The 26,338-nt window shown below is 44.8% G+C and overlaps 1 protein-coding gene across 3 annotated transcripts in view; it reads right to left on the reverse strand.

Annotated features, from left to right (window-relative positions):
- CHN2 (chimerin 2) overlaps nucleotides 1-26,338 on the reverse strand; it is a 274,266-nt gene that overhangs the window by 156,367 nt on the left and 91,561 nt on the right. For all 3 annotated transcript variants that reach the window (XM_075828623.1, XM_075828625.1, XM_075828624.1), the window contains exons 2-3: nucleotides 24,793-24,831; nucleotides 7,457-7,512 (exon numbers count right to left, since the gene is read on the reverse strand). In XM_075828623.1, the coding sequence (XP_075684738.1) occupies nucleotides 7,457-7,512; nucleotides 24,793-24,831 (95 nt within the window). The remainder of the gene's footprint in view (nucleotides 1-7,456; nucleotides 7,513-24,792; nucleotides 24,832-26,338) is intronic.

Genomic DNA, 26,338 nt, shown 5'->3' on the forward strand with positions numbered 1-26,338 from the left:
TATAGTATTAATGTATGACTTATTGTGACGTTGCATTGATTATATCTTATATGTATGTTACTGTAATATTACATTGTATATTACTCTTGTACTATTATATGTACATTTCCATTTCTCACCTTTCTGTAAACCGGAATAGAGATGAGGGTCTGGTAGAGGGTGGAAAGAGCTGTGGATACTTAACTCTGCCTTGTGTTTTTGTGTTTTACAATGCTAAAACTAAAATAAAAATAATTTAGCACTAGCCTAATGCATTCCAATGGACAGCAATTTATCATTAAAAAAAAATAGATCAAGTCCCAAAATCAGCATGCAGAACCTATTCTTAAAGGGATTGTCTAAGCATAGACATAGGTGACATATCAATAGGATACGCCCCCAATGACCAATCAGTGGGGAGTCTGTAACCCCTGTCCATCAATGGAACAAAGTGGTAGCAGCACTAGAAATCTTAGTCTCTGCTCTGCCTTCTTCGGAGGCTCAGCCAATTATAGTCAGTAGCCCACCATGCCTAGAACAAAAACTGAAGTGGCACCTTGTTTTCCTAGCGCCACTGGCTAGATCATTTTAGCGATCAGTGAGGGACCTTTACCAATCAGTGATATGCCACCAATGTAAATGCTGAGACAAACGCTACAATTGTCTTTGACAGAAGTCACTTACATCTAAGCTATTTTAGCATAATGTTATATTATAGCTTTCCTGAAAACTTGCAGATTATTCTAACATGTGCTTTGCTTTCTCCTTGTATTTAATTTTGGTACGTAAATACCTACTAAATATGAAATATATATCTCTAAACATATATTTGCTGTGTTTCTGGAGATATGACACTCCGCAAAAATTTCCACAAACATTAAGAAAACGGTTTTGACCCTCTTTGTGAACTTCACAAAGATTGTTTTGACAATATGAATACACAACATAATTACATATGGTCTTCCATGGTCTGTGGGGACACTGTGTGAATTCAGCAACATTAGGTTTTTAGACAACTTTGTTTCAATCAGTTCTAGATTTGGACAACCTTAAAGCACTTTCTGCTAAATGAAAAGTTGTCTGAATTTTTTAGTCTTTGATGTGCAATCCTCAAAATACTTTATAATTATGAAATGCAAATACAGCTCCTTAGGATATAAAACAGGAACTCATCAAAGTGCTACAGAAAGGTCGGCAGCTGTTTCTAACTGTTTTTCAAAGTCTCAAAGAAAGCAATTGATTCAATAACCCAAGGAATTATACAGCAGATGGATCTGTGACGAGGCGAGAATGTAGAATGTTTTAATCAGCTCCGATATGTTTATACAGGACAATCCATAGGGATAGGCTACACAGCGACTTTGAACGCACACAGGTCAAATGATCAAAGATCGGTGTGTTGCCCGCTGCTTGCATCGCAGGTCATGAAAGTCGATGCGGTCACTTCGCGACCCACAAGTTGCTGCGGCTACGGTCACAGAAACTTGCAGGTTGCAAAGTGATCACATTAACTTTAATTTCCTGCAAAGTAGGCAGCACGACAAAACGATCTTTGGCCATACAACCTGTGTTGAGTCCAAACTTGACGTGTAGCCCTAGCCTAATTTGAATTGGCCCACTTCAATAACACCATCACAAAGAATTGGTTCTCCATTTAAGTCATATAGATAAAAAAAAATTCATACAATATTCCTGGACAAAAGGCTTCCTCCCACTGCAGTCAACCTGTCACCTGCAGACCCCCCCTCCCCAGTCATCACAGCAAAGCTGTGCTCCCTCAGCAATAGGTGCAGCTGCATCCCTATATAATTATATCAGTGTCTGTCCTCTCACTTACAGCATTTACACAGTAGTATAGTGTCCCCACAACAGTTATCACAGCATTGTCCCCAAAGTCCCAATCTTAATTACTGCTCATCTTCTTGTCCCACAGTAGTCCCAGCAGTACTTTCCCCCAGTAGTCATAGTAGTGCCCTGCTTTCCCCACTAGGCTCACAAGTGCCTCCTCTCCTCCCTCTGTAGTCAAAGCTATGCTTTGCCCTTACTTAGTGTCCCTGCATTTTTTTCTCTTCTATCTCCCTACCATTAATCCCAGCAGAGCCACCCCCTACCTGCTGTCAGGAAGCTGTATGTGAGTAGCCGGTAGCCAGCTGCTGAATGTAGTTTCCCGCTCATGTCATGTTTCAATCCCTGCTAACAGAGATCAAAGTAGGTGGTACACACAGACTTAGCATTATCTGACAGTCACTGAGTTGTCCTACAGCCTGGCTGGAGAAGTTGGCATCTGCTTCTGTCAGCGGTAGAGGGTTGCCAGAACTTTGTGCTCTCAAAATTGAGTCACATATACAGTTGCAGGAAAACGTAAGTGAATCCTAGATTACTAATAAAATGTGGTATGATTTTTATCTAAGTTACAATTATAGATAAACACAATTTAACTAAACTAATAACAAACAAACAAACAAACAAACAAACAAACAAACAGTTGTACTGTTCATGTCTTTTATTAAGAAAATATAGTAAACATCCATGGTGCTGAAAGAAAGAGTAAGTGAATCTCTGTGTTAATAATTTCTCCAAGACCTAATTGGTAAAAGGAGCTTCAATTAAGGAGATGAGATTTGGGTTTCACGGGTGTTTTGCTTATTAAGTGAAGGAATAGAAAGCCTGGTTACTGGGAAATCTGTTCTTCTCTGGAAAGATTGGTTAGTGTTAATTATACCTCAAGGCAAAAGACATATTATAGAGACACAAAGCTGAAAAGGCTATAAAAGCATTGCTGATGATCTGGGTGTACATCGATCCACGGTTAGACAAATTCTCTACAACTAGAGAAACAATTGATACTCTCCCTAGGAGCAGGCGTCCTGTTAAGATCACTCCAAGAGCACAATGATGTATCCTGAAAGAGGTGAGAAAAACCCAATGTCCACTATTAGAAAACCACTGAACAAGAATGGTGTTCATGGAAGGACACCAGAAAGTTCGCCGTTACTGTCCAAAAAAAACATTGCAGTCAGTGTCCAGTTTCCTGAGACCACCTGGATGTTCCACAATGCTTCTGAGGAAAAGTTCTATGGACAGATGAGACAGAAGTGGAACTTTTTAGCACAAGTGCACAACGCTATTGTAATGACGGGGGTAGGGAAACGAACAAGTGAGCCCTAATCTACCCGCCACTCTGTCCCTGCCTACTTGCAACGACCCGCCCTAGGCGACGGGGTACAACTGGGCGGCGGTCCCTACGCTCAGTAAGTGCACGAGACAAACATACAAGGGAATACAAGCAAAGGGAAAGGGGCAGTTGCCCACGGCAACACCGTGAGCAACCAGAGTGGTGAACGAGCCAAGTCAAACCAGGAGAGCACGAGGTACCAAACGCAGAGCAGGAGAGTAGTCAGTAAGCCAGGGTCAGTATGGAGCAGGATCAAATAGATAGGAGCTGTAGCTGGGCCAGGAAACTACACGAGAAGAATCACAAGCAAAGGAGGAACAGGAAATGCAGGTATAAATAGACAGAGGGCGGGAGCTAGCTCCGTCTGGCCAGGCTGCGATAGGCTCTCCCACTCCTAAGCCTGCCATCCTGAGTGGTGGAAGATGGAGTCAGTCTCAGAGACGTAGATTCAGGTGCAGACTGATTACCTATGGGAGTTAACCCCGAAGCTGTGCCTGGCAGATCCTTTACAGCTATGTTTAGTGGATAAAGAACACTGCACACTAACACCAAAACCTCATCCCTATTGTGAATCGTGGAGGAGGGAGAATCATGGTTTGGGGCAACTTTGCTGCCTCATGGCCTGGATGCCTTATGATCATTGAGGGAACAATAAATTCAGAGGTTTATCAAAACATTTTACAGAGCAGTCAATAACCTCAAGCTAAAGAGATGCTGGGTGATGCAACAAGACAAAGACCCGAAACACACAAGTAAATCAACTAAAGAATGGTTGAAAAAGAAGATTTGTAGATTTTGGGATCGCTGAGTCCTGACCTTAACCCTATCCTGAGGCTGTGGAATGACCTGAAGAGCGCTGTGCACGCAGGGCATCCCAGAAAAATTGATGAACTGAAACTAATTTGCTGGGAGGAATGGTCCAAAATTCTTCCTCAATATTGTGCAAATCTTATTTGCAGCTACAGGAAACACTGGTGGAGGTCATTGCTGATAACGGTTATTTAATTCACTTACTTTTTCTCTCTGCACTATGGATGTTTACTCAATGTGTGCAATAAAAGACATGAACAGTACAACTGTTTGTGTATTATTAGTTTAGTTAGATTGTGGTTGTTCATAATTGAGACTTAGATAACCATCAGACCACATTTTATTAGTAATTAATGTAGAAATCCAGGTAATTCCAAAGGGTTAATTTACCTTTTCTTGCAATAGTGGGCAGAAGCTTTCTGTGTCTAGTGGGAAATCCAGCCTTGTACAGCATCATTCAGAGACTTTTGCCAACATATTTCTTAGAACTTTACTCAAAATGCTTCCACTAACATCAGTACCTGTCCCACTCGGGCTCACAGTCTAATTTCCTTATTTCAGTTACCCACATAACCATTGGAACAGTTTTCTTGATAGCCAATTGACTTATGAGTATGGTTTCTGAGTTTTGTCTGGGAGGACATACTAAGCTACTTTTATACGCCCGATACTGGCCAGAAAAACTAGCGCCGTTTGACGGTACAGAGCTCATTACTACATGCATCATGTCGATAGTACATCTCCGTGTTTACACAGGGAGGTGTGCTGCCAACTAGCAATAATCTTTTTGGGCGCATTAAATATATGATAAGCCGATGAACGAGCGCTTGCTCGTTCATCAGCTGATTATTTCCAAGTTTAAACAAATCATGGCTACTTAAAAGTATGAAGGTCCAATTTGTGGTATCAAATAAATAATATAAAAATAAAATTCTTTGATGTGCACATACTTACATAAGATACTTAAAATACAAATGTGCATAAGAAGAATATGTGTTTTATTGTTAGGATATTGGAAACAACCCAGTATAAGAATTTATGTAAATATTTTAGACAAAATGCAATATTAATGTTTCAAGTCAGTACTGACTTTGCAGTGCCATGTTAAGTTACTTTGAAGGCACTGGAAAATCAGGAATAGAACTGGAACCTGCTGTGTTTTTTTGGGATACTGGGTAATTTCACTTCACTCGGCATTGTGATGCAGTGCTCTAAGATGGATAGACTACACATGCTCTAATAAGGCTTAAACTAGACTATAGGTATTAACATTCACCCAACTTACAAGAACCAATGTCATGTGAAATATGAAATATGTATTTTCATCAGTATTTGCATCGTAAGAGCATAAATATGTGGCAAAACTAAGCTTGAGGTGGGACAGTGAGGGCCATAATGTTATAAAACCAGCTATAGATATTCTGCTATTGTTAGATAAAAGATCTTTTGTAGTGATGTCAAATTTTCCCAGTGACTTTATGTTTAGCTTAGTTGATAACTATGTACAGTAATATCTAAGGGCAGTTAGCGATATGCATCAAACTATTACCTATAGCAACAAATTTAAACAATGCTCCACAATAATCGACTCACAAATGTGTTTATAGAGGGACTATGTTCTATTAATCCATCTATTTGTCTGTCTGTCTCCGTCAGGATTCAAACCCAGAATCTCCTATGTCCCAGGCAGAAGAGCTTATTGTGGAGCTATCTGAAATGCTGGACAGCTCCACTGCTGAATTGTCTAGGTTTTCTTGATATTCCTTGCCTTGACTGACTGTCTAATTAGTCTCATCCTATATAAGCCTGTACCTTGCACGTCCTCCGGACTATTGAGCTTCCTGTCGTCTTCTGCACGGATCTCCTCCTGCTCATGATGGTGCATTACATAGTGCGCATGCACTATAGCCGTCTCTTAAACGGACCGCTTGAGCCTAGCAAAACGACACAAACCAATCCCTGATTGCTCCTGGACTATTTAAGGCACCTCCTCAGTTCACCTGGTGCCTGAACAACTTTGGTGTAACCTAGTTGTGTCTTGCAAAGGTTTATGTTTACATCCTGATTCCAGTGATTCCTGCAATCCGTTAACAGCCTGTATCCAGCTATCCATTATCAGCCTGTATCCAGCTATCCTCGACCAGCCTCTGTCCAGCTACCCACTGCCAGCCTGCATTCAGCTGCCTGCTGCCAGTCTGTGTCCTGCTGCCTGCTACAAGTTTGTATCCTGTTATCCGCCATCAGCCTGCATCCTGCTTTCTACTGCCAGTCTGTATCCAATGACCTGTGACGAGCCTGAAGCTTACTGCCTATTAGGAATTGTGTCTTCTGGTTCACATCCATCTGCCAAGGCATCATCTGGTAGTGCCTGCACCCTTGGTGTGCTGCACTGTTGTATCCTGGTCCGCTAGGCCAGCCACTGCTCACACCGGCACCACCTCAAGAGATAGCGCCCTGGTAGTCTCCCGGCAGCGAAGTTCAAATCCCTGTATGGGGTTAAAGGGTGAAGACCGGGGAGGATACTTAGATGACACCCTTAGAGGTGGCCCTAAGTCAAACCAGGGGAGTAGCACAGTGGGTCCACAACCCACTGGTCATATCACCTGCCTCAAGTCTTGTTCCTTGCTACCTCTTCACAGAATGTTGCTACTTATTTGTGTATTGAACTTGTAAAGTTTCCTCACCACGTCTCCCCCTCACGTTTCTCCTCTACAAACTTTAGCTGCTGTTACTTAACTACTCTTGATATTATTACCCTCCTGCCTGATTGTTTCTGCCACCGGACTCCGAATCTACTACGGATCTTGACAATAACTCCGCTACAAACTATTGCTGCTTATCCGAGTACTAAACTTGGACTGTTACGTAACTATTCTTGATATTATTACCCTCCTGCCTGATTGTTTCTGCCAATGGACTCCGAATCTATAACAGATCTTTACAATAACTATCTGGCAATAGTTTGTCACGGCGGGCCCCCCCCATGCCCAGTGGCCCCGCTAGCAGACGCTATGGGGAATTCATGGGGGATATGGGGAAGCGCAACGGGAATTCTCTGGGGATTCCAATCCTAGAGGGAGCCCCAAAGGCGCTACCTACAAGGAGGGTGGCTGTGTGGCACTACCAGGGAGGGGGGCTATGTGTCACTACCTGGGAGGGGGTGTGTGTGGCACTACTTGGGAGGGGAGCTGTGTAGCACTACCTGGGAGGGTGGCCATTTGGCACTACCATGGAGGAGGCTGTGTGGCATTACCTGGGAGGGGGGCTGTGTGGCACTACCTGAAATGGGGGCTGTGTAGCACTACCTGGGAGGGGGGCTGTGTGGCACTTTACTGCCGCCGTGAGGTTTCGCGCAAAGGGGCCCACTAAGTCTGAGTCACCCAGGGGCCCACCTAAACCTGTTTTCATCCATCCATTTATCCATCCAACAAACTTGTTTGAAAAAAATATCCTCTAAAAGTTTGTAAAAGAAATTGATTGAAGACCACTTACCTCTCGTGGTGATACAATTCTCCTGGGCCTTGGAGCTTCTTGTTGCAGCTGATATACTACAGATAATTTGCAACAGAAAAAAAATAAAATATTTATTAATCTCTTTTAAGACTTTTTTTTTTCCAAGAGGATTTAATAAAGAATCTTCAAAAGTCTATCTTGTAATGTATGTTACTAGACATGATGAGATCAGAGCCTAATTCTCAGAAACGGTCTGCCAATTGGAAACCACACATACATAAGTGTTTTAAGCGTCACTTACCCAGAGACTATACATTCAGCTTCTCATCTTTTAGCTTAATGGATGTGTATGACAACTTGGAAAATTAAAATGACCTGAGATGTTAGCACACAATTAATTTAGTAACCTCTATCTGAATCCACGCCTATTGAATGTATACCTGTATGAAATATGCATTAATGCACAAATACAGTATAAAAAAACTCTTTTACTTGACCCAATTGGATCCATACTAGAGACTCCTTACTAAGAACCCCTTTAGGCACTACAAAATTAAACTTAGTGAAGTTGTCACTTTATCCTCCCTGCAGAGCATTACTGGTGAAAGTAGGGGACCCGTCGCTTATGTAGCCTTCATAATGGTCAATTATAGTCATACTGGAAAATATGGTAAGATGTTGACCCTTGCAGAATATGCTAAGCACCTCTGCTTATAGGGCACCGTCCATATTACATTCATGTATTTCTTGACAAAAACTGGTTTGGATTGGACCCCCTACAGAGGGAAAGAGGAAAACCATCTGTCCTCTGATGGTATCTATATACAATCATCTGAATGAGCTTTGGACTGAGGAACTTTAATTTTAATGTTATAAAGAAGTAGTTAAGAGTCCATTTGATTATTAAATTATCCTCAAAATATGTTAGGCCCCATGCACACGAACGTGCATTTGCAGCCGCAATTCCCCCGAAAATCCACGGGAGAATTGCGGCCCCATTCATTTCTATGGGCCGATGCACATAACTGTGGTTTCCATAGTCCGTGCATGGTCCAGGCTCATAGAAAATAATGGACACGGCCATGTGCACGGCCCGCAATTTGTGGGCGGCTCACGGGTGACACTCCACGGCGGCCGGCTGACCCAAAAATAACCCGGCCATGCACCTGGCTACGGTCGTGTGCATGAGGCCTTAATCTGAATATGTTTAGGGTTGAAATGTGTATTTAGATGTATTCTTGCATAAAAGAAAATGCTGAGGAAACATCTGGCCGCACCGCAAAACAGGTTAATTATGATTGTTGCAAACTACTATGGATGATTTTAAATTGTAGTGTAGTTTTAGAAGTAAAATGATATATCACAATAGAAGGCAAACATATACTAAAAATAAATCATATAAGTCTAGACTTTGGACCTAAGGAACCTCAGTCCAGCAATGAGTTGGGATAATTTCCCAGCATATGAACCAACACAACAATCTGGTTTAGTTAATAGAAATGGCATCTTCAGATCTAAGGTCTCCTCTAAAAAACAGGTAGCAGATGATGTAATAAGGATGTCATTAGTTGAATCGTAGGGCTTAGAACAATCATCTTTCTCTCCCTGCATGTTCTGCAATGATGATTGAGATAAAAGTGTTTCCCAGCAGCTATCTGCAGCTCAAGAGGGAAGTGCTTCACTGTAAAAACATGAATGTTCAAGGACAATAGAGAACTACAGAAATGAGCATCATTGTTGCATCTCTATGGTAACAAAGTATTGAGGTAATTGTTTTCAGGAGGACCAGTGCCATTGTATTATGTCTAGATGTAAATGTATATCTAGTCTGACAATGATAACGTTACCGTGTTAAGTTTCTTATATAAAGCTTCGTGATCATTTAGGGCAGGTTCAGACGTGGCGGAATTGCTGTGGAATTCTCCAGCGGACGGTTTTTACATTTGTTTCTATACATTTTTAAGAAACCAAGGGCATGACCACACGTGGCGGATTTCCTCCGCAACTGTCCGCATCAATCCGCACCTAATCCGGGTTGCGGATTACGGCTGCGGATCTGCCCAAAATGTGCAGTAAATTGATGCGGACTAGCTGCTGCGGACTGCGGGAAAAGTGCTTCCCTTCTCTCTATCAGTGCAGGATAGAGAGAAGGGACAGCACTTTCCCTAGTGAAAATAAACGAATTTCATACTTACCGGCCGTTGTCTTGGTGACGCGTCCCTCTTTCGGCATCCAGCCCGACCTCCCTGGATGACGCGGCAGTCCATGTGACCGCTGCAGCCTGTGATTGGCTGCAGCCGTCACTTAGACAGAAACGTCATCCTGGGAAGCCGGACTGGAGACAGAAGCAGGGAGTTCTCGGTAAGTATGAACTTCTATTTTTTTACAGGTAGCTGTATATTGGGATCGGTAGTCACTGTCCAGGGGGCAGAAACAGTTACTGCCGATCGCTTAACTCTTTCAGCACCCTGGACAGTGACTATTTACTGACGTCACCTAGCAACGCTCCCGTAATTCCGGGAGCCCCATTGACTTCCTCAGTCTGGCTGTAGACCTAGAAATACATAGGTCCAGCCAGAATGAAGAAATGTCATGGCAAAAAAGCAAGACGCATCCGCAGCACACATAACATGTGCATGACAGCTGCGGACTTCATTGCGGAACTTAGAATCTCCATTGAAGTCAATGGAGAAATTCCGCCATGAGTCCGCAACCAGTCCGCCACTGCTCCGCAACAGACAGAGCATGCTGCGGACACCAAATTCCGCTCCGCAGCCTATGCTCCGCAGCGGAATTTTACGCATCGTCTAAACGAACACTTCTAAATAGAAGTGGAAGTCAATGCAGAAACGGCTCCGCTGCGGATTAACGCTGCGGAGTGTCCGCAGCGGAATTCAAGTGAAATTCCGCCACGTGTGAACCCAGCCTTAGTTTAGACGTTGCGGAAAACTCCGCTGCGGAGATTAGGGTGCGGTGCAGAATTTCCCCTCCGCAGCAGGCACTGTCTGTTGCGGAGAAGATGCAGAATTTCACTGCGTATTTCAGCCTTTACAATGCAAAAACTGAAATCTGTGGCAAGTCCGCTGTGTTTTCTGCAACGTCTGAATTACCTGTCAAATATGCAAATTTTGGTGCAGATTCGTTGCGTAATTGCCCCGAATCTGCACCAACATTTGCAGCGGAAAAAGTCTGCCACGTCTGAACGTGCCCTAATAGTTGAATGACTATTAAATGAGTGTTGGTAATGGTTTTAAATATGTTATTCCCTTTTGTTGCAAATAAATAGTTCACAGTCAGATTCTAGGTTCTCACTAGAACTTTATAAGCAGATTGAAGCTGCCCATAGAACTATAATAACCACCAATCCTAAAGTTGATTGGGTAGTAGTTACCAGAACTAATACCCCCATTAAGGCCAGGTCCACATGTCAGATTTGCTGAAGATAATTCCACTGCAAATCTGATCAAGAATCTGCAGGGAATCACCAGTGGAACATCCACATTTTATCACGTGGATTATGGTGTGGATTTGCTTCCCGGATTTCCGTTTACAGAAAAAAAGTAAACTCACCTTACCAATCTCCTGGTGCTCCGGTTTGATGCTTCCCTGGTCTCCCGCCGGACTCTGTTTACCCGGGCTCCAGTGATGATGTGTCGACACATGTGGCTGCTGCAGCCTGTGAATGGCTGCAGCGGTCACGTGCTGACATGACACACCATCACTGGAGGCCAGTAAACGGAGTCAGGCTGGGGACAAGGTAAGCATCACAAGAACACTAGCGTATTGGTAAGGTTATTTTTTCATATTTTAAACTAAATCTGCACTTGCGGATTTTGCCACAGATCCCCATGTAATCCACAGCAAGATCTGCAACACTAGGATTTGATTGCAGATTTTAAAGCATACCTAACTTGTCAGGTGACTTTTCAGTATAAGCTGTTATACGTGTGTACATGAGGAATAACACTATTTCTGGCCATTATCTGAGTTGTATTCTGTATTTTCCCCCTCTGCAGGCTCCATCTCTAATTCTCAGTTGTCTCTGAGCTAGTGGGCAGGATCTAACTGCTATCATGTCTTCTATACACAGCACACAGAGAAGGGGAGATTCCTGTTCACTTACCTCCATCTATCACATATATAAAATCAGCAGCATGGAGGAGATTATACAGCAGTACAGAGCAGTGAAGCTGAGAATCCACCACTGAGGTGACATATAACTCTTCCTAGCAGCTGCTGTACGTCTATTTGTGCCTGTATATTACTTCCTTCTCCCCTCTCCATAGATTTCTAAGGGCAGCGTGTCTGTTTCTCTTTCTCCCTCCCTGCTCCCTACTGCCCACACTACTATGGGCAGCATGTCTGTGTATTTCTTTCCCTTCTCCCTTCTTTTGCTCCCCCTTCCCTGTCCATATATTTGTATGGGCAGTGTCTGTGTCTCTATCTCACTCTGGTCCCTCCTCCTGCTCCCCCCTCCTCTCTCCATAGACTTCTATTGTCAAGCAGTGAAGAGACACTTTTCCACTTACAGCAGTTCGTCTCCTCTTTTCTGTAACTAGGGGCGGATTTTGCTTGACAGCAAGGAGTTTACAGAAAATTACAAGAAGGCAGACACCAAGTGGCAGTAACGCCACACAGAATTTGCATGGATAAAACAACTAAATTAACTTCACAAATCCTACCCTTAGGCAACACCCCACAAATAACAGTTGCACACCTTCAGGTCTGGTGACCGTGGAGGCCACGAACCTTTGCTCACCCGACGGTCTCCTGTGAATGCTAATTAAACTCGGAATAGGGACATGTCACCCTGTCTTGTTGATAGAAACAATACTCATGCTCGTGATCAATTAACAGAGCATAGAATTTCTCAAAGATGTCCATGTACACGGCTGTATTCACATATTCATCAAAGCATACGCCCGGTTAGATGAAAACACGCTTCATCGGACTTGATGTATCTCAACAGGTCTAAATCGGCACCTACGATCATATCCAGTAGCCAATTGCAATACGCCACACACCTCTGTTTATCTCTTCACTAGCTGGCACTTGGTATGGCTTCAGGTGAAGAGATTTCAGTACACGTCAACATGTTGTTCTGCTGACGTGCGCGTGCTGGGATAATTTTCACATTGATTTCCTCGGGCTTCTCAAATTTCTCTTCTGAATGTCTGCAACAATGACGGGAGTCTGTACACATGGTTGTCTATTTTTTTGGCATCAGCCACAGATCTTGTGTTACGCGACTCAGGCACCAAACCACATATACAGCTTTTTGGAATGGAAAGGTCCTGAAATTTACCAGCAAAATAGTCCAGTGTTTCTTTGAATGAGCCTGTGCGTACATAGGCTTCCACATCACAATTCTTTGTTGGATTGACAACGGCATGTTGGACACACTCATGCACAACACTACTGCCCTCTGCAAAAAATACCACTCGACTGGAAGGGAAGGATACAATGGGCCTCATTCACTTCCTAAACTGCGTTGGTAAAATGAAAGCTGAGCTCTGATTGGTTGGTATGGGCAACAAAGACAGTTTTGTACAAACCACGCAAGGGAAATGGGGTTCTGTTTTTCGTGGTCCACCCTGTATATGGCATACAGTAGATGTAACGTCTATGGCCACGGCCCGTCGTACTGACTTAAACCACGATGGCCGTGGCCATGGACATCCTACCTGTGTACAGCATCGTCCTCCTATGCACTTACTTCCGGACATCGAGACTGTCTCTGGATGGCACGCGCGTGCTCGGCTTTTGCGCGCATATTGCAGGAAGTTTGTAATCTAGCCCAGGATGCCCTGGGCTATAAAAAGGGCTCTGCCCTCTTGCTCTTTGCCAGAGCGTTGTTTGTTACCCGAAGTTTGTCGTGCTAATTGTCTCCCAGTGTCTTCCAGTTTCCCAGTGCACCTTGTTCCTGTATCCTGTTTCCGTGTTACCCAGTTCTAGTGCCGTGCTGTTGCTGTGTTGTGCTACAGTCTACGCCTGTTGGCTACGCCTCACCTGACGTCTACCCGCCGCCTGGTCCCAGACGTGCCTGCCTTGCTGCTGTCTACATTGCCTCAGTTATCCTCACTGAACTATTGATCTCTGTACTTTACCTGTTTGGCCATTTGCCATCCCACTACGCGGTACGGCCCAGTGGGTCCACACCCCGCATCATGACAGTACGCTCTGGCCATGGACTCCGCTGGTCAATTTAAAGGCATGTCACCCTCCCAAGCCATGCAGGCGGACCTGCTGGATCTCCGAGCTAGACAGGATCAACTCCTTGTGGCAGTGGACTCTATGGCATAGCAGCTAGGGACGCTAGTTGCTTCTCTTCCTGCCTCTATGCAAGCTCCTCAAGTCGATCCTCCTGTTACACCTCCTGGCAGTTCCGTCCCAGATCCTCAGTTCTCGCTGCCATTGCCCTCTCAGTTCGATGGAGACGTCAGTGCATGTCGGGGGTTTCTGAACCAATGCCACATTCATTTTACCCTGCACTCCCAAACATTTCCGTCGGACGGAGCCAAGATCGCATTCATCATATCCCTACTGGCCGGCAAAGCCCTGGCATGGGCTAATCCTATCTGGGAACGTCAGGGACCCGAGACCCAAGATTTCCAGGGGTTCGTGCGATTATTCCGGACTGTTTTCGAGGAGCCAGGGCGAGTCTCGTCGGCAGCCACTGCTATCTTCAACCTTCGCCAAGAGGACACCTCCGTGGGCGAATATACGATCCAGTTCCGGACTCTGGCAGGAGAGCTATCCTGGAACAATGAGGCCTTGGTGTCATCCTTTTGCCATGGTCGTCCGAGATCAAGGATGAACTGGCCGCTCGAGACCTGCCTCCTGCATTGGACGACTTGATTCTGCTTGCCACTCGGGTAGACATAAGGCTGAGGGAGAGATCTCACGAGGTACGTCAGGAGCGATGGCGTCCTAGACTGGCGCCAAACTTCCAGCAAACCCTCTTGCCTGCTTCTATTGCTTTGCCCAAGGTCCCGATGCAAGTAGACCGTCTAAAATTATCGGCCCAGGAGAAACAGCGCAGGCACACCTCTGGAAGCCAAAAAACCCCAGCGCCTAGGTTTGGTTGGAGAGACAACCGTGGGCCTCAATGCATTGAATCGAGAACTCTCTTCCAAACTATTCAGTCCCATCCGGTCTCTGCCTACCTGGACTCCGGCTCTGCAGCCAACTTCATCTGCCAAGACCTTGTGGATCTTCTTCAGTTGTCTACTATCCTGCTTGAAAGGCCGTTGATCGTTGCCTCGGTGGATGGACTGCCATTGCCTGACCCAATTGTGTCCGTGACTAAACTGTTGAGACTCCAAGAGGGAGCTCTTCATGCTGAGCTCATCTCCCTGTTCGTCCTGTCCAAGGCCATCAACCCCGTGCTGCTTGGTTTGCCTCGGCTCCATCTGCATGCCCCCGTCCTGGATTGGAACTCTGGAGAGGTTCTCCAGTGGGGCCTGAAGTGTCTTGAGCGCTGTCTGGGTCATATCCAGTCGCTACAGCCTGCTCCTCTTCAGCCATTGACAGGGTTGCTTTCTTGTTTCTCCATGTTCTCCGATGTCTTCAATAAAAAGGAGGCTGAGACCTTGCCGCCACACCGGGCATATGATTGTCCGATCGACCTGGTTCCTGAATTGTCTCCTCCTCGTGGTAGAGTGTACCCTCTCTCTTTGCCAGAGACCAAGTCCATGTCGGCCTCCATTAGGGAGAACCTGGAGAGGGGTTTCATTCGTAAATCCTCATCCCCGGCCGGAGCAGGGTTCTTCTTTGTTAAGAAAAAAGATGGCATTGACTACCGAGGTCTGAATCAGATCACGGTGAAGAACAGGTACCCTCTGCCTTTGATCTCTGAACTGTTTGATCGCATACGGGGGGGCTAAAAAATGTCTAAACTGGACCTGCGGGGGGCCTACAATCTGATCCGGATTCGTCGAGGTGGCGAGTGGAAGACTGCCTTTAATACTCGTGATGGGCACTACGAATACTTAGTTATGCCCTTTATTTCAAGAATTTGTCAATGACATTTTTCGTGATCTCCTTTAGGTTTGTGTTGTGGTGTATCTCGATGACATTTAGATTTTTTCCCGAGATCCAGTAACTCATTAAAGTCATGTTCGCCAGGTGTTGCTCAGTCTGAGAGAGAATCACCTTTATGCTAAGCTGGAGAAGTATGTGTTTGAGAAGAAGTATCTTTGATATAGTATCTTATAGTATCTTTCCTGGGCTATATCATCCCCGATCAGGGCCTCAAGATGGACCCTCAGAAGGTTAAGGCTGTCCTGGAGTGGCCACGCTCCCAAGGCTTAAGGGTCATACAAAGCTTCCTGGGATTCACTAACTTCTACCAGCTGTTAATTCCCAACTTCCCATCTTTGACTGCTCCTATCTCCACCCTCACTAAGAAGGGTATGAATGCCAAAATGTGGACTCCGGAGGCTGAAGCCGCATTTGAATCCTTAAAGAAAGCCTTCACGTCTGCCTCCATTCTGCACCATCCTGATGTATCCCTACAGTTTTCGTTAGAGGTGGACGCTTCCTCTGTTGGTGCTGGTGCACTGTTGTTCCAGAGATGATCAAAAGGCAAGGCTGTGGTATGTGGCTATTACTCCAAGCTGTTTTCTTCCACAGAGCGCAACTACTCGATTGGGGACCGGGAGTTACTGGTTATCAAGCTTGCTCTGCAGGAGTGGCGACATCTACTGGAGGGCGCAGTTCATCCTATCCTGGTCTTCACGGATCACAAGAATTTGACCTACCTACAGACGGCCTAGCAGTTGAATCCTCGTCAAGCCAGGTGGTCGTTGTTCTTTGCTCGGTTCCGGTTCGAACTCCACTACTGACCCGCCGACAAGAATGTGAGGGCCGACGCCTTGTCTAGGTCTTTTGAAACTGAGGACACTATGGAATTCCCACAGAATATTATTGATCCGTCCTGCATCTTCTCTGTGAATCCCCTGCAAGTTAGAGACATTCCTCTGGGAAGGAACTTTTGTGCGTCTGGCAGACAGAGGAAGAATTCTTCGCTGGGGTCAAAGTTCTAAGCTGGCAGCTCATGCAGGTGCTCGTAAGACCCAAGATCTAATCACCCGTCATTTCTGGTGGCCCACTCTACCCAAAGACGTTATGGACTTTGTCTCCTGATGCACGGTATGCGCAGCAAATAAAGTTGCTCACGCCAGACCTGCTGGCTTGCTCCAACCACTGCCTGTGCCCGTTGCCCCCTGGCAGGTGCCTGCAGCCGACTCAACCTTCAGGGACTTTCTACAGATATGGCAACAGACCTGATCTTCTATCCTGTTGGCGGTGGACCGCATGAAGAGAAAGACAGATACAAGAAGACGGGCTCCTCCGCAGTTTCTTCCAGGGACTAAAGTCTAGTTGTCTTCTAGGAATATCCGTCTGAGGGTGCCGTCGTGCAAATTTGGCCCTAGGTTCCTCGGACCCTTCGAAATCCTGCTACAGATCAACCCGGTATCTTACAAGCTGCGGCTTCCCCCTACCCTCAAGATTCCTAACTCCTTCCATGTCTTCTTGCTGAAGCCCGTGGTCCTGAACCGCTACTCCAGGACTCCTAGTTCCGCAGTGGTCCCTGGCGGCTCATCTCGGACTTTCGAAGTAAAGGAGATTCTGGCCACCAAGAAGGTGGGAGGAAGGACATTTTATTTAGTGGATTGGAGGGGGTTCGACCCAGAAGAAAGGTCTTGGGAGCCAGAGGAGAACATCGATGCTCCTGTCCTCGTGAGGAAGTTTCCCTCCCTCTCTGGTCCCAAGAAGAGGGGGCGTAAGAGGTGGAATACTGTAACGTCTATGGCCACTGTAACGTCTATGGCCACGGTCCTTCGTTCGGTCGTTAACCTCGACGGCCGTGGCCATGGACATCTTACCTCGTTGCAGCGTTGTCCTCCTGTCAGGCGCCGCCACTCACTTCCGAACTCCGAGTGTCTCCGGCAGGCGCGCGCGCCCGCGCGTGCACGGCCTTAAAGGGCCAGTGCGCGCATTTTTGCAGGAACTCTGCAATCTAGCCCAGGAAGCCCTGGGCGATAAAAAGGGCTCTGCCCTCTTGCTCTTTGCCAGAGCGTTGTTCGTTACCCATTGTTTGTCGTGCTTATGGTCCCCCAGTGTCTTCCAGTTTCCCAGTGTACCTTGCTCCTGTATCCCGTATCCTGTTTCCGTGCTACCTAGTTCTAGTGCCGTGCTGTGCTATTGCCGTGCTGTGCTACAGTCTACGCTTCATCTGCTACGCCTCACCTGATGACTTCCCGCCGCCCGGTCCTGGACGTGCCTGCCTCGCTACTGCCTACGATTGCCTCAGGTACCCTCGGTGAACTAATTTAACTCTGTACTTACCTGTTTGGCCAGCTGCCATCCCGCTACGCGGTATGGCCCAGTGGGTCCACACCCCGCGTCGTGACAGCCACGGCCCATCGTTCTGACTTAAACCTCGACGGCCGTGGCCATGCACATCTAGCCTGTGTTCAGTGTCGTCCTCCTGTGAGGCGCCGGCACTTACTTCCGGACATCGAGACTGTCTCTGGAGGGCGTGCGTGCCCGCGCGTGCACGGCCTTAAAGGGCTAGTGCACGCATATTGCTGGAAGTCTGCAATCTAGCCCAGGATGCACTGGGCTATAAAAAGGGCTCTGCCCTCTTGCTCTTTGCCAGAGCATTGTTTATTACCCGAAGTTTGTCGTGCTAATGGTCTCCCAGTGTCTTCCAGTTTCCCAGTGTACCTTGTTCCTGTACCCCGTATCCTGTTTCCGTGTTACCCAGTTCTAGTGCCGTGCTGTGCTGTTGCCATGTTGTGCTGCTGTCTATGCCTGTTTGCTATGCCTCACCTGACGTCTACCCGCCGCCTGGTCCCAGACGTGCCTGCCATGCTGCTGTCTACGTTGCCTCAGGTATCCTCACTGAACTATTGAACGCTGTACTTTACCTGTTTGGCCATTTGCCATCTTGATACGCGGTGCGGCCCAGTGGGTCCACACCCCGCATCGTGACAGTAGGTGAGGAACCCTGTTACAGATTTTTGCATTGGGGCTTAGGAACTTCAAGTTACGATTCTGGCTCTTTAAGAATGTACTGTGAGGGTCTATGCACACATCAAAGCTGCTTGAATGACAGCAAGGTAAACAATCATGGCCTGTTCCATCGGATTCTGAATTACGAAAGCATTCTCCCCTAAAATTTTTACTTCTTGGGTAGAATATCTCCGCAAAATGGTGCCATACAGAGACATACGACTGGATTATCCATAATAATACAGATATGGAGTGTTCATAATAATACAGACTCATAGAGACTTTGTGTACCACTAAACAAGGTCCATGCAAATGGCTTTGTCATGTGCAGGTGCATTCACATAGGACCTTAGTGGTGCTGTATATAGCCCCTCCATTACTACTGTACATACCAAAATCCACAAGTAAATACGTGTGGTCTTGCTCCTCTGGGAGAATACCACTATAATATGGCATCTGATGGAACATGCTGTGCTTTACTAGTAAAAATTATAGGGGGAACGTTATAAAAATGACATGAAAGACCTGCAAGAACAAGTAAATGAGTGCAGCGAGACAGGGAGTCCAGCTTATTCATGAGCTGGGAGCTTCTCCCGCTTACCAGCAGCTGATTGACATCTTTTTTGTACCCCCATTAATGAGAGATGCTGTCAATCTGAGGCTGGGGGGCGGGCAAGCTCCCAGCTCATGAATAACACTCGTGGACTTGCTGTACTCATTTACATAGGACACCAGGGATTTTTCAAGCCTTTTACAGTTTCCTTCATAATGTGCTAATAATGCAAATTCTCCGGCTCAACGTAACTTGAACTGTAACATACTGCTCATAAATAGAACAGCATGAAACTGCTAACAGGACCACTTTCAGTAGTTTTCCAGTATTATGTAAAGATATCATAGTCATTATATGATGAATAAACTTTGGAGAAGATACATGAAAACTGCCTAACGGGAAAATTGTCTATAGTAACCAGTCACAATGCAGCTCTTTTCTTATAGTACCCTTGAAAAATGGAAGTTGTGCTGTGATTGGTTGCCATGGGTCACAAAGCAGCTTTGCTGTTAGATAGTTTTCATGAATCTCCCTTGTGTTATACTTTTTCACCATTTTACGGATCTGTGTTGTCTGTGAATATAAACAGTTTTGCTTATCCAGAGACTGTATAGACCATATAGATCTAGACATGCTCTCAGCCGAAAAGTGGATACATTAAGGGAGATTCGTAAAATATATCTAAGAGGAAAACTGTCTTTGTTGCCCACAGCAACCAATCAAAGCGCAGCTTTTATTTCTTGTAGCGCTCTTGAATATTGAAAGCTGTGCTGTGATTTGTTGCTATGAGCACCAACATCATGGCTCTCTGCAAGAAGAATCAATACCTTCCCAGTGATTTTACGTTAGACAGTTTAAACGAATTTCCCTAATTGTATCCAGTCTCCGACTCTAGAAAGCTACATTTTAAACCCATTTCCATAAACGTAGGCTATTTAACCCTTTCACGCCGCAGCCCTTTTTCAGATTTTCATTTTCGTTTTTTCCTCCCCACCTTCCAAATGCCATAACGCCTTTATTTTTCCGTCGATACAGTACTATGAGGGCTTGATTTTTGCGGGACGAGTTGTAGTTTTTCGTAGCACCATTTACTTTGCCGTATAATGTACTAGGAAACGGGAAAAAATTATTTGTGAGGTAGAAAATGAAAAAAACAGCGATTCCTCCATGGTTTTTTGCGCACCATTTTTACGGATTTCACTGTGCAATTAAAACAACATGTTAATTTTATTCTGTGGGTCATTACGATTACGCCGATACCAAATATATATAGTTTTTTCTATATTTGACTACTTTTACAAGTAAAAACCTAAGTGTAAAAAAGAAAATTTATTTTGTTTCGCCAAATTCCGAGAGCCGTAACTTCTTTATTTTTCCGTCGATTAAGTGGTATGAGGGCTTATTTTTTGCGGGATAAGCTGTCGTTTTTAATAATACCATATTGGTGTACATGCAACGGTTTGATCACTTTTTATTTCATTTTTTGTGGGAGATGAGGTGAACAAAAAATAGAGATTCTGGCGTTTACAATTTTTTTTTTTACGGCGTTCACCGTGCGGGTTAAATAATGATATATTGTGATAGTTCAGACTTTTACGGACGTGGCGATACCAATTATGTTTATTTATTGAATTTTTTACTATGCTCTAGGGGGAAAATGGGAAAAGGGGGGTTTTTTGAACTTTTAACTTTCATTTTTTATTTACACAAAAAAACAACTTTATTTAACTAATTTTTAAATTTTTTATTAGTCCCCCTAGGGGACTTCAACCAGCGATCGTTAGATCGCTTGCACGATATACTGCAATACTAATGTATTGCAGTATATCGTGATTCTGACAGTCTCCTATGAAGCCCTGCCGGAGGCAGAGCTTCATAGGAGTACCAAGATGGCGGACCTGGGGGACTTCGTCAGGCCCCCAGGCAGCCGTGTGAACCAACGGCTCCCCCCGATCTCGCCGCGGGGGGGCCGTTGAGACGTTACAGGGGGTCGCCCCCCTGTTTTTAGTAATTTAAATGCCACGATCTCTATTTAAACGCGGCATTTAACGGGTCAAACAAGCGGGATCGCTCTAAAACGCGATCCCGCTCGTAACCCAGAAGTGTCGGCTGTAACACACAGCCGACACACTCACTCTATGGAGCGGACTCAGCTCGTGAGCCCGCTCCATATTACCCCACCCGGCGTGCGCCGTATATATACGATGGATGTCGGGAAGGGGTTAAGTGGCATCCCTTACGCATAGACTATATTTGCATAGGTTAAAACCGATACATCATGACCCTTTTTGTGATGTATATGGTAAACCGATACCATATTAGCCTATGGGTGACAGATGCCATTGTTAGACCTCTGTCACAGGCATCCTTTACCCATAGGCTATTATGGCATCTGATTAACATATATGTCATGAAAAGCTATTGAAAAGCCAATGATGTATAAGTTTAACGGATGTCTGTGACCTATGCAGTACAGTGGCATACGTGACCCATAGGCTTCCCACGTTAAAAAAAACCATATACCACCCGGTATACCTTTTTTGGGGGGATCCATTGTATGGAATAGCGGAGTCTACTATGCTGTTCCATGCATTAAAAAAGGTAAACCGACCTATACTAGTCCGATGGAGGGTCATGTAGCCCTATGGACATGTTTAGTCTGTACGTCGGGAGCTTTACTGACGTAGACTCTAAACTTAGGGCAAAAATGTGATGTGAATGGGGCCTTACCTACACAGATACATTGATGCAGACTATAAGGTCAGGAGAGAGATTTCTGCCAATGATGTACTGAGTTCACAAAAGATTGCCTACACTAAATACAATTGTGTTCTCCGCAGAGCTGTCAGTAGGACAGGGTCCAAAAAGTATATTAAAAAATAAATATACTTTTCATTATGAAATGTTCCAGGGGTATTTTTGATATATGTAAAGTCCCTGCCTAAAGAGGCCCTATCATGGCCCCAAATAAATAAAACTGTCAGCATATTCCATTTTTTTTGGCACCCAGTATGTTAATTGACAAATAAATTGACAACTGGGCGGTCTCCACAGCCCATTATCAAAGGGCGTGAGCCTGAATTGCTATGCCACTATCCAATCAAGGTGGACATAGTCAGAACGACTCCAGCAGCGTGATCTTGTCAGACTTAGGCTGGGTACACACACCCTATTTACGGACCTAATTCGGGCATTTTAGCCCCGAATTACGTCCGAAAATACGGCTCCAAGGCGTCGACAAACATCTGCCCATTCATTTGAATGGGTTTTACGATGTTCTGTGCCAACGGTCATTTTTTTTACGCGCCGCTGTCAAAAGACGGCTGTCAAAAAAGACGCCCGCGTCAAAGAAGTGCCTGTCACTTCTTGAGATGTAATTGGAGCTGTTTTCCATTGACTCCATGGAAAAACAGCTCCAATTACGTCCGTAATGGACGCAGCGAAAAGCGCCTGCAACATGCCATTACGTCTGAAATTCCGGAGCTCCGTAATTTCAGCCGTAACGGAGGCTGCCGTGTGAACATACCCATAGAATATCTCACGAGATCACACTACCTTTTGTTAGCAGCGCAGAGGGGATACAGGAGCTGTCGAGATGGAGAAGCAGCCTTTGAGGAGATACAGGAGCCGTCACAGACACAGAAGCAGCCACCTCCTGAATTCCCTCTGCGCTGCTCACAGAAGGCAGCGTGAACTTGTTAAATGTTGTAAGACTAAGTGTAGCGGAATAGTTTTGTATTTGCAGGCAGAAAATCTGCAGTTTATTACAGTAGAAGCATAGTGGATGAGATTCAGCACGGAAATTGACCTGCGTTACAGATTTTTTATTCAATTTCTCCTGTGGAATGATCAAGGATTAACTTTATATATTTCCCATTGGGTTCAATGGGAAAGTCAAAATTCACGACAAATGCCAAATCTTGCTGATTTTCCTGAAGTTTACCTGCAGATCACCTCTTGTGCTGCCCGCTGGTCTTCTTTGTACATGAGACTACCCACAGACAATCAAAGGCTGCAGTGATCACATTTGCCAAAACGTCAACACAGGAGGCCGGGTAAACAGTCCAGCCAGGGGAGCAGGGACCTGTTAAAACAGGAGCACCAGTGGAAAAAAGTATAAACTTTTTTTTCTGTGAGCTGTTTTCCGCAGCGGAAAATCCACTACTAAATCCGCCCAATTTGGTGCAGATTTTCTGGTGGATTAGCCTGCGAGTCAGATTTGCTGAAGAATTTTTCGCAGCAAAGCCGACCCATGTGGATGTACCTCAAGTCTAATGAGAGCATGCTGATATAGCCACTCTCACACTGTCCACGTTGTTGCATAGTGACAGAGCGGCTCAGGTTCCTGCCCCTTTGACACTATGCTGTAAAGACCCCCGAGTTGTGAATTTATTCATCAATTCTCATACTGGGCACCAAAAATAACGGGAGTCCTACTGAAGGAACGGGGAACTTACAGAAAAAAAGTGCTGTTCAATCAGGCGTCAAGAAGGAATTAATATATGCTGCCAGTTCTATTTATTTGGGAGTTTGACAGGTCCTATTTAAGTTGAGTGTAAACATTAATAATTTGCTTTGCCAGGTTCTAGTCAACAGGCAAATTTCCTATTAAAGGCGTTGTCCAGGTTTTGCAAAAGGGTCTGCCCTTTTATTTTCCTGAAACAGCGCCGCCTGTGTCCATGGGTTGTGTTTGATATTGGTTTTCTGCTCCATTAACATAGATGGGGCTGAGCTTTAACACCAGATACAACCCATGCACAAGAGTGCTGCTTAAGGAGACCCTTTCTTTCTAGTCCCCTGCCACTCGAGTGGCAGGTGATTTAAAAGGTGAGTATGTCTCCTTTTGTCATTTCATGCCATAAACACCTATTTGCTATTGTCTTGAAAACCCCAGTGCTCACATCGAGGATGCATGGTAGGCGTAAAACACCGTCTTCCACGAACACTCGCTCAATATACATTAAGAAACTGAGTGTACATGCAAGAGGTTGTTGTAGTCTCCAATAGCTATTATCATTCATCCTTACTTTCCTAGGGCACCCAGGATGACATTCCGAGATAGGGAACTACAACAACCCCAGTCATGTACACTCACACTCCTTGGTGTAATATTACATTTGAAGAGTAGTATATACTAGCATGTTGTTTATAGTTGCTTACAAAAGACAGTGGTTTGAGGAGGGGGCAGAGACCCAGGTAGGAGCATTACTCCACTAAGGTCTGAAGCCACCCACCAGATATTTTATTATGCCAAACAGGGAGGGTGGTGGAAAACCCCTTGTCCCCAGGCTGTAGGTCTGCCCCTGAATGGAGCACACCCCTCCCTAGGAGCTACAATGTAGTTCTGGGTGGTATACTGTGACATGTCCGAAACAGAACTAACCATTAAAGCATGGTTATATGTACATGAAATAAAGACGAGTTAAAAATAACATTTTGACTGTAATTCAGGCCAACCTTTAACAGCGAGTGTAGAGAAATATTACAAATAGTAGCTCTAAGTCTGGAACACATCTGCACATTACACGTATAACACAGTGATTTAAATAGGCACCATCTAATGCAATAATTCATTTGTTACTAGACTGTAGCTGCCATATTTAATAGGAAAGACAAGCTTAAAAAATAACACAATTTGTTACAACTAATGTGTAATGGAATTATCTGCATTGCATTCAGTACCAGCAAAAAAACCAGCAAATATTATTATAAATAAATTTTTGACCTACACCCCTAGGTTTCACAGATATACGCAGGGTCAAGACAGGAAGGAGATAAATGACATAAAGGTAATACTCACAGTATGATTTCCAAATAGGGGGCTGGTATTCCTCTGCATCTAGAAAAAAAAAAAAAGAAATCAATTCATTACTTGACTGTGCTGGGAAGCGAACAGATTATCAAATTCCTGTCTGTCCTGTGGGAACGGTTTCAGGTTAGAAAGACAGACATATTGATAGGACGCACTCACACTGAAAACATTACACCTGCATTATACACCGACAAGTCAAACAACTAAATAATATTAATTCTGGAAGACTACTGAAATGCTGCAAATATAAACTATATAAAAAGCTTCCTTCTTTTCTCTACTGGGATCCAATTTGATATGAGGCAAATAAAAAAGGACAGTAACGTGATTATAGCTTTAAGGGGTTGTCCCAACTGGGCAATACCTTCTCAAAAGGAAGCTGCCCCCGGAGCGCCCTAAAAAAAGTAGTCTTACACAGCGCCCATTAAAATAATGGCCCATTATATAACACATGCTCACGCCGAGTCCACCAGGGGGGGGGCACTTTTTGCCGTGGCTCCCTGCTCTGGATAATAGTGGGGTCTCACGCTGGCGACTGCCCCTCTATGTCATCCATATGCCCTAGTAGGTAACATGGACAGCGTTTGTTTGCTTGTTACAACTCCTAAATTTTCATTCATAGGAACTTGGACTGGCTGCAGGTGTTGTTGGCCGTTGGGCAACAGAGTCATCGTGGGCTTCCTTTCTACCCCACCCTTGGCTTGAAAAGCATTTAGAATATTACCCAGAATGCAATGGGTCCCACAATGCCAGTGGGCTATTGCTTCTGCCCAGACCCTGGTAGAAACCGAAGGCACCTCTGAAACATTGATTTTGACGAGCAATAATATAGTTTTCAGGCAAGCTGTATATTTGTAAAGTTCTGTACATGAAATCAGTTTCCTCCACCTCTCATATGTGAAGCACTCTGTTTTTACACAGCAACTCTCCTTGTACTTTAACCCACGCATATTATCGTACACAGTCACCAAATGCAATTTACTCATAGAAATGGATATCATTATTTACGATTCCACAAAGACATGTACATTAAGCTAACTCAGTTCATGGCCACTGCCAGTTATGCGGTGACGACTAGATGGATAGGTTTTTCTGACCACTGCAGGCTGCGCACAAAGCTGAAGATTAAATCCATATGTCACTGTTGTTTTCAAATTATATTTAGTCTCCACGCATTGACAAAAGCCGCCAAAGTAATAACTATACTAATGGTTTCTACGTGCCGGCTAAGGGTGACTTTCAATAAAAATAAGGAATGTCTCTGTACTCTTAGCCTCTCTCATCACAAAATGCCCAGATAATGCTGCATATGTCCCATTTTATAAAGCTTTGTCTATCATACTCTATACCCAGCAAAGCTTTGGTCCTTATTTAAACCAGTGACCTGGTCTAGTTACCTGGCAACAATGGTGTTTGCCATAAATGTAAGTGCCTGAAAGTACAGTGGTCCCTCAAGTTACAATATTAGTTGGTTCTGGGGCGACAGTTGTAAGTTGAAAATTTTGTAACTTGAGACCATAACTTTATGGAAAAG

Source organism: Rhinoderma darwinii, chromosome 5, assembly GCF_050947455.1.
Source record: "Rhinoderma darwinii isolate aRhiDar2 chromosome 5, aRhiDar2.hap1, whole genome shotgun sequence".
In the NCBI taxonomy this organism is placed as follows: Eukaryota; Metazoa; Chordata; class Amphibia; order Anura; family Rhinodermatidae; genus Rhinoderma; species Rhinoderma darwinii.